General features: G+C 46.1%; 1 protein-coding gene across 2 annotated transcripts in view; it reads right to left on the reverse strand.

The window, feature by feature from the left end:
- Positions 1-379: 379 nt before the first annotated feature.
- The window catches only part of LOC130044873 (apolipoprotein L3-like), a 40209-nt gene continuing 31635 nt past the window's right edge, over positions 380-8953 (reverse strand). The window contains exons 1-3 of one of the 2 annotated variants that reach the window (XM_056137532.1): positions 6758-6918; positions 3732-3870; positions 380-1689 (exon numbers count right to left, since the gene is read on the reverse strand). In XM_056137532.1, the coding sequence (XP_055993507.1) occupies positions 831-1689; positions 3732-3870; positions 6758-6779 (1020 nt within the window). In that variant the 5' untranslated portion in view covers positions 6780-6918 and the 3' untranslated portion in view covers positions 380-830. Of the gene's footprint in view, positions 1690-3731; positions 3871-6757; positions 6919-8953 lie in introns of those variants that run through there. The other variant, XM_056137533.1, reaches the window with a different exon arrangement.

Consider the following 8953-nt stretch of genomic DNA (forward strand, 5'->3'; position numbering starts at 1 on the left):
AACCAAATACTCTACTATGCACAAGCAATTCTGTCTTCTGAACTTCAATAGCTTAAATGGAAACACTTGTATTCCATATGTCTGACCCTAATAGTAAGTTTTTTTTGCTACTTAATTAGACAACATTTCTGTTCCTCACAACCAGAGGAATTAAAAGATCTTGCGTGTCTCATTACCTGTTTTCTACCACGACTTTGGTCATGGGAACCAAGTGCTCCATTAACTCAGTGGTCATCACCCACATGTCATTGTCATGACCATCATTATCAATACCACCAGGACCTCAAGACCCACATCAATATCACAGGCTAACTAAGATGAACCTTCCTGAAGACAAAGGTAAAGTGACCCAAGAATGGTAGAGAAAGAGACCGCCACCAAGGAATGAATTCTTTATTGCTGGGATGGGAAACCAGGAATTGGGGTGGGGTGTAAACAGCAGGTGATTTTCTGTCGTCAAATCCTTCTCACTTTTCAGCTCTCTCTTCTTTCAGCGCATTAGAATCATTATCTTCTTCACCGCTTGTTCCTCTGAGCTTCTTTAATCACACTCACGCCCATCTTTTTTGGTCCGAAACAAACAAGAGTTTTCCTCCACTCTACTCACTCTTTTTCTATCTCCTACCTTATACCAGATGCTACGTTACCGCTCTGTCTTTTGTCCAAAGCCTCCATGGTCTCTCTCTGACTGCATTCATCAATAGGAAAGCAAAACTTCTCAACATCCAGTTCAATTAATTTTATCACACAGAAGCCTGCCCCGAAGAGGGTCTCTCCACACTTCGGTCTCTTCAGGCCTCTGCTCTCCACTCTCTTCTGGGGTCCTAAAGTCAGTCCTCCAGGAGACTTGCATGGATCTCTTTGAGATTTTCCAGCTTCAGCTCCAGTTCTGAAGCCTGCTCCCTCAGCCTGCTGGCTGAAGCTGTCTTAGCTCCTTCCTGCATATGGACCGATTGCTTCACAAGGCTGTATACATCTGCCAGGAGGAATAAACCTGCAGTGGCCATCCCTGCCAACCGGGCCCCTTTGCTCATTGCCAGTGCAGTGCCTCCAAAAGCTTTCTGCACCTTCCTGGCATTTCGAGTTGAGATTCTTCCAGTTTTCAAGAAGCGTATCACTCGAGCTTCTAAAAGAGGGTTGGCATTGACCAACTTGATGGCATGAATATTCTTCTTAATGCCCTCCACGCGCCTGATAACATTCCTCCCCAAGGGAACAATTTTGGGGGCACAGTCACACACAACTCCCTTGAATGCTTCCTCTGGGTTCACCCCAGTTGATGTCAACTTATCGGCATCAACTTCGATGGCTGCCATGCTAGCGTGTTCCATGATGCTGGTGGCTACATCAGTCACAGCAGATGCGGCCCCCAGACCCAGCCCAGTTACTGTCAGTCCCAGACTGACCCCAGCTGTCACCGGTGCCAGACCCATGCCAGCAATGGTCAGGATGCCGGACACAATGCTGGTGGAGCTGGCCACCAATTTGTAGAATGCATAGTCCTTGTGGAGCTTGTCAGCTTTGTCTGCCAGTGCTCGGAGCTGTGTAATGTGCTCCTCAAGTTCCCTTTTGACCCGAGGAAACTCTTTCAAAAACCTCTCCCTGTACTCCTGCTCCTGTTGGTGACTCTCTTTGTCGTCCACGGCTTGGAGTGTTTCTTGCTTCCTCAAATCACATTCTGCCTCCTCCCTGCCAGAATGAAGGTGGTTGAGTGGCATGCAGTTTGTTTATATATAAAATTTGGTATACAAGATCTCTCCCATATCACTCACAGAACTTGCAGTCTCAATTCACATGAGAAAGGGTCTTAACCAACATAAAGGACTTTTTACGACATTAAATCAATTGCATGTGTAGAATCTTATTCTCACCATGGAAAATAATTAAATGACACCTTAAGATTCTTACAAAAATAGGTTTTTGATAAATAATCATCACACTTGGGGGTTATCAACACCCATCATCAGCATGGCTGGCATTGGTAGAAGGAAACTCTGGTGAATAAGAGCAGGAGAAGGGGAGCAGGATCACTTCCATTAAAAAGTGAATTCGAGAATTTAATACACAGGGAAAAAATTAAGTTGCCTACAGTCAGATCTGCCCTTTGCCCTGTTTCTTGTGAAGTGAGCTCAAGTTTCATAAAGTGTTTGAAAAAGTGTTCTCATTTGCAACTGGAGTGATAGCACAGTGTGTAAGGGTGTATGCCTTGCACACAGCCAACCTGGGTTCGATTCCCAGCATCTCATATTTTCCCCCGAGCACCACAAGGAGCAATTCCTGAGTGCAGAGCCAGGAGTAACCCCTGAGCATTGCTGGGTGTGACCCAAAAAGAAAAATAGAAAAAGAAAAAAAAGTGTCCTCATTTGCCTGGACTTTTGACTGTTGGAGAGTGAGATGGAGACTTGATGGATGCTATGTGGTATCAATTATGATCTTGGGAGAGGATGTAGGCTATAAAACACCACACGGGAAGTATGTGGTTTATCCAGTATAATTTTTCACACAGAGGGTGAGGAGAAAGAGATTTGCTCTTAAGCAAATCTCCACCAAACTTTGTGAATTCTCATCGAGTTGGCTTTGACCAGCACCTTCAGCGTCCTGTTTGCCAACTTGTAGAGTTCTGTGTCCTCACCATGTCTCATATTAGAAAAGTGGTAGCCACCACAGTCTGACCTTAGAAGTTACACTGCCTTTTTTCAGGATAAGAGCTACTCCATATATGACAGAAGATGGCCTCACATGGCAGCTTGAGAGTCACCCACCCTGACTAGGTATGGAGGAAACAATTGCCCCTAACCCTCTACATAGTGCTGGGGGTATCTGATCAGCAGGAAGAAATAGCCTTTCTCCTGTGATTGTGTCAGAGGGTTCTCAGTCATAGGGCCTCCTTTACATCCACAGATTCCTTTAGGTTCTTCTTGACACTACCCAAGACTTAGCCATGGGGGCTCTCTTCTGGCCGTTATCCAACCTGGACATAATCCTATTCCATCCTGACATCTGGCTCTGACCCTGGTCCCGTTCTTCATAGATAGGAGGATAGGAATAATCCCAGAATCCACTCTACGTACTTTCTCATGATCTCATAACATTGAGTCGCTATTTTTCAAGAACAGAGGATGATTCTAACTCTTCACAGCAAATCTCAATGCCTCAGATTTGGGCAGGTATAGAGTCAGGATAGAGTCCATTTCCAACAACTGCATTTTGCTCTCTACATTGGGATGGAAGGGCCCTGCAGTTTTTGAGGTTCCCTTGAGTGGTAAAATAAGAATCTAACTAAAAACCCAGAGCACCCACAGACTATGTCATAATTTTCTGACTTGTGCCACAAGGAATTTCTTCTCAGCTATTATCTGCAGGTTGAAGACTGGGGGCACTTACCTCTTCCTGCAAACTTTTCTTAGTTAAGAGGAATTGACACTATATGTTTGTTGTCATGCTAAGAACTTTCCATAAATTGTATAGTTTATTCACAACAACACCGAGCAGATGAAGAAACGGACTCAAAAGAGATAATCACTTATCAGAATCCCTCACCAGTTCCTACCGGCTTTTATCACTTCTCAACCCCAGACTAGTCATGTTCAGCATAGGACATATTCCTCATATAAATCTATAAAGGACATAAAGGACATTCTCAATGACCACTCAGGCCTCTACCTGGAGGAGGTGTGGTGGTCAAGAGGAAAGTAACCCGGTAAAACAGAATAAATGACATTTCTATGTACCCAGGCGAACTCCTTGGGAAGTACCAGGACAGATGGTTCAGTTTTTCCAAGAAGTCATCTGTCGCCAGAGATTGCAGTTCCTCAGTGCTCAGAGTGTCCCGCATATAATTGATGGCATCCCCAGCAATGCTGCAGCTGCCTAGAAGGAAGAGAAGAGAATAAGGTGAGCAGATTTGGGGGTGGTAGAGGGACAGTTTCTCAGGCATCAAGTCCAAGGTGTTTCCAAGTGCATCTTCCTGAGCCTCCAGGAGCTATTGATGGAGTCTCCTTGTGTTATGGAATGAACTTTGTTCCCTCCCGACATATATATAATTTTTAAAGTCCTGACTTATTATAACTGTATTAAAGATATTGGCCGTTGATGGGATTACACGGCGCCAGGGGGCCAGGTGGTGGGTGTGACCCCCGCCTACTGGAATTTGGAGGATCTGGGTGGAGGATGCTCGACTCCAATCCGAGTAGGCTTGGAGATCTCGGCCCTGGAACCCGCGTGGCTTTGTCCCTCTGCCAGTACCTTCATGTGTGCGGAGAGTGGTCTCAGCATGGTGGTGGCTGGTCCTGGAGGTCTTCGGCTGCCGGAGCCCTGGTCGGGGTGGGGAGGAAAGCTCAACCCGCTCCCCTCCAAGGGGCCCCGGCGAGGAACAGCCAGGCACGGGGGCAGGAGACTAATCCCATCAACGACCAAGACTCAGATAAAATCCAGCTCCCGGAACATCTTATCAGGACATTTTTTTATGACATCTTATTATCTCATTCCTACTTTGGACAAACTTGCAGGCTATCGAATGTAGCCATGTAGCCTGCCCACAGGGCAGAGTCTGGCAAACTCCCCGTGGCGTACCAAATATGCCAAATACCAGTAACAATGATGGGTCTCATTCTCCTAAAGAGCCTTGAATATAATCTCAGGGCTAGGATGAAAGAGACGTTACTGGGGCCTGCTCGAGGCAATCGACGAATAACAGGATGATGAAATGAAATGAAATGAAAGATATTGGAGAAAGGATAGAGATGAGACCTTTAGTGAGGTAGGAATGATAAAATGAAGTAATCATGACCTCATATTAGTCCATTAGGCCTAGTGTCTACACACAAAGAGAAGAGTGTACACCACTCCACACATCAAAGGAAATACCCTTTGAGGAGGGGGAGGGCAGGAGAAGTGACCATCTGCTGTCCAGGAAGTGGGACCTCACTAGACACCAACCCCAGGAGCACCTTGACCTTGGACTTCCAGCCCTGAGATCTCGTGACATTCAGATAGAGAGTCTGTCTTCCTTTAAGAAGGAGCCTACGAGCACGTAGGTGCAGAACCCCCACTGCAGCAGGAGAGGTGGCATCCCAGACACAGGTGCACCCACGAGCACCCACAATTCACGGAAGTCAGGTCGGCTCCATTCAGTATGGTTATCATGATATAGAGGTTCAGATCAGGATCTGTTCAAGGCCAAATTTCTACTGAAATGAGCGAGCAGATTCTGTGGGGTTTTGAAGGTATTGGAATTGCAGGTAGGCGACTGGGGACATGGATGTCTGTGTGGGGGGGGGGGACACAACATAAATGAGTTTCCCCTTCTGGTCACACATAGAGGAGTTCTTATTTCACAGGAGAAAGTGAGAGCAGAAAAGGGATCACTCAGTCTGCATGCACATTGAAAGTTCAGAATTTGAACCCGAGAGAAATGTCATCCATCTCTTCGACAGTAAAGTCTCCTTCTTTCAGAATCCCTGAAATATCCACCTTAAATTTCCCATGATATATGCAGGGATTTATTATTCTCATATGGTTTAAAACATTATTGCCAACTACAAACATTTAGTAAAATGAGAGTTTAGTGGGATTTCTTTTGCTCGCCAAGGACCCTCCAGATGCACAGCAGAGGGGGATGCTGATGACAGGGTTAGGGGGCTGGACCCTGGTCCTTGGGATGGGTCCTCATCACCTCTCCTCGGGCTGACTTAAGACACATACACTGCCATCCTCGATCCCAGCTAACTCAGGGATGCTTGGGTCTTGCTTCTGACCTCTTAACTTCACCATGACTGAGGTAGCGCTATCTGCTTCTGGGGGAATCCTTGGGTCCCGAGCAAAGCAGTGAGAGGGCAAGTGTCCCGCAATAGGACTATGGTCAGCAGTGGAGTTTGGATTGACTGGGAAATGTTTAGATTTTGCATTATCCTTAGGAGAGAAATGAAACCAGAGCTTTGACATAGGCACCCCCACCGCACATCTTGCTTCATTGACGAGGCTGAAGAAGGTCTGTGTGCTCTGCAGCCAACTTGAGACCCCGACACAGGGTTTGTGCAGCAGGTCTCTCACACCTGGTAAGCAGGTGCCGATAACTGCAAGCACAAGGAAGGTGCTTAGACCTGTCCCCGGGTTAGTGCCTGGAAGAGCAGAGGTTTAGCACCTGGACTAACAAAACCCAGGTAGAGAGCACAGAAGCATTCCCTCTGAGTGACATACAGCAGGGAGGTACTGGGCCAGCCATGCACACTTATTGCAGATCCTCAGGACAACATGGGAAGACACTAGTCTAACATAGAGTTAGATATTCGCTCCAGTGACACAGGAAGAAAGTAGCTACAGTCACACTGAGCTCCAGTTACGTGACCCTTTGCATTTCACACAGAGGTTTGAAAGGCCTCATGGCTAACAGTCCAGGGCAAGAGGGTGGAGGGGCTGAAGGCAGGTGAAACCCCCGTGAGTTGCTGGTCAGTCTCCTCTCTTTTCCTTATACCAAGACCCACTTTCCTCTGCTCCCTGCCCCCTCCTCCCTATGGACTGTCCTTGTCTTGTTTAGCCAACCGAAGGTGACAGGGGAAGGGAGGAGTTAGCACTCAGCCAGGGCACCTGACCATGAGACCAGGACAGAGATACCCTTAATGATCCCTAGTAGGTAAACCCCTTTGGCTCCTATGGGCAGTTCCACCTTTTGATTTCTCTGGAGCATATCCCGCCCTTGAGGTACCCCTTGGATTCAGGGTCTTGAATAAGAACCAGCGAAGGAGAAGAAGCTCAATACCTGTGTGACCTTCTGGGTTCATGTTGCTGCAGGATCTCTGTGTCCCTCACCCTCAGCTGTCTGGGTCCTGGTAGACAGAGGTGTGGCTTCGCTCTGGGAGAAGGAACCAAGTGTGGGGTCCAGTGTGAGCAGTGGGAAAACAGGAAGCCACGAGGGGAATGTGCCGGAGCTTCCCTGGGTGGGGTGGTTTAAACACGAACGCACACGTAAGCTGAAGCTCTGTTCCTCCTCCCTCTGGTATGTCTCAGTTGCTATTTTAAACAAACCAGCCCTCAGACTCTGCCAAACCAAGAATAGTCAATGGCCACAACTGCCGAACCAAGAATAGTCAACAGCTACAAGGAGGAAAGCCCTGTGAAAACATATAGAGGAAATAAAACCAAACACGGGAGAGATGGACAGGAATGTTCTGGAACCCATAGAGGCTGGAGCTGTTGTGTTCACTCACTGATAGGAGCTACTATGAAAAGGAGTCTGTGAGTTGCATGGCTTCCTCATTTGCCTTGGCTTGTATTCTAGGAGTTGTTACTCTTGCTCCCTTTAAATTTGAAATTTAAAACTTTTCATCATTATTATTTAGGTCACATGTTTATAATAGTGTGAATATTTGTGGCTATGATGTAAAGAGTTACCACACCTCAAAGTCACCAAAATGCCCAAGAATTTGCACGGATGTCCCCTTGCTACTTCTGGTTCACCTCATCACACTCCCTCTAGTGCTTGGTAATCTCAGTCTTGAAATCTAGGGCCAAAGGTTTGACATCGCTGGAGAGCACACAGCCCCTTGTTTTATATTTATGTGCCGCAGATAAATCGCACCATCCTGTATTTGTTTTTCTGCCTCTGACTTATTTCGCTTAACATGATGCTCCAGTGTCTTCTAAATTGGAGTGAACTCTAAGGCTTCACTTTTTCTTACAACTGTATTGTATTCCACTGTAGGTCTATACCACAACTTCTTAATCCATTTTTCTACTGTTGGACATTTAGGTTGTTTACATGCCCTGGCTATTATACAAAGCATTTCAATGACACAGGCATTCGTTGTGTAGCACCATAGTACTGTCCTCCCGTTGTTCTTTGATTTGCTAGAGCGGGCGCCAGTAATGTCTCACAACAAATTATGAAACTTGTTGTTGCTGTTTTTGGCATATCGAAAGTGTTTTATGATAGTCAACATGATTTCCCCACTTGGGAGAACTGGACTCATTTTTCAATGCCCACGTTTATCATCATCTCCTCAGAGAAGCCCTCCAGAATTTTCTCAGCAGAGTTCAGTTCTATGCCAATGGCATAAGAGATCTGATTGGAGAACAAGGAACCTGAGTGACGGGAGAGACTGGAACCACATCAGCAACTTTGGGGAGTCAGGCCTCAATTCTAGCTTGACCTTAAACTTGTGTGACCACTTCTCTGTAAAGAAAGAGCTTGTGGGGTCACTTTTTCTATCACCTCCCTTTGTCGTTCCAAGCGACTGAATAAAGGATACACTCGAGCCAAGCTATTCTGTTATCTGGGAGTTTGATGGTTATGTTGGAGATGCTAAGATCCCCAGCCTCATTTAACAGGGGTCCTCCTTTTGACTCATGCTAGTTTTGATCTCCATAACCAAGCAACTGACACAAAAATTAGAGAAGTGGGGCTTGTGTGATAGTACAGCAAGTAGCTAACTTGACTTGGATGTGGCTAACCCAGATTCGATCCTCGACATCCCATATAGTCCCCTGAGGACTGCCAGGAGTAATTCCTTAGTGCAGAGCCAGGAGTAACCCCTGAGTATCGCCAGGCAAGACCCAAAAAGAAGAAAAAGGGAAAAAATTAGAGAGAAATGTATCAACTACACTAAATCACAGTGGAATTCAACATAAAGGGTCAGAGGAAAAAACGTTGATGAGTCTTTGAATAATATAATTTTCCAGGGCTTACACTCAATGTCAAGTTCAGTCTCTGAAAGAGCATCAATTCTTCTCTTCTTGTGATGAAGAATTTACCAAGAGATAAAGCATATTGCTTGTGTAAAATGGCAAGTATCGGTCAGGATCCTATTGGCCTCTTCAGGAAGAAATAAAAGACGCCATTGATGGCCACAAGGAGACATCAACCGACAGATGGATTGAGAAAAGCCCTCAACAAGGTGGTTGTGAAAGAACCTGTCAGTCATTAGATCACTTGGTTAGTGGTTTAAGAGACTTTCTA

The sequence above is a fragment of the Sorex fumeus genome, unplaced genomic scaffold (genome assembly GCF_029834395.1).
Source record: "Sorex fumeus unplaced genomic scaffold, SorFum_2.1 ptg000125l, whole genome shotgun sequence".
NCBI classification, from domain to species: Eukaryota; Metazoa; Chordata; class Mammalia; order Eulipotyphla; family Soricidae; genus Sorex; species Sorex fumeus.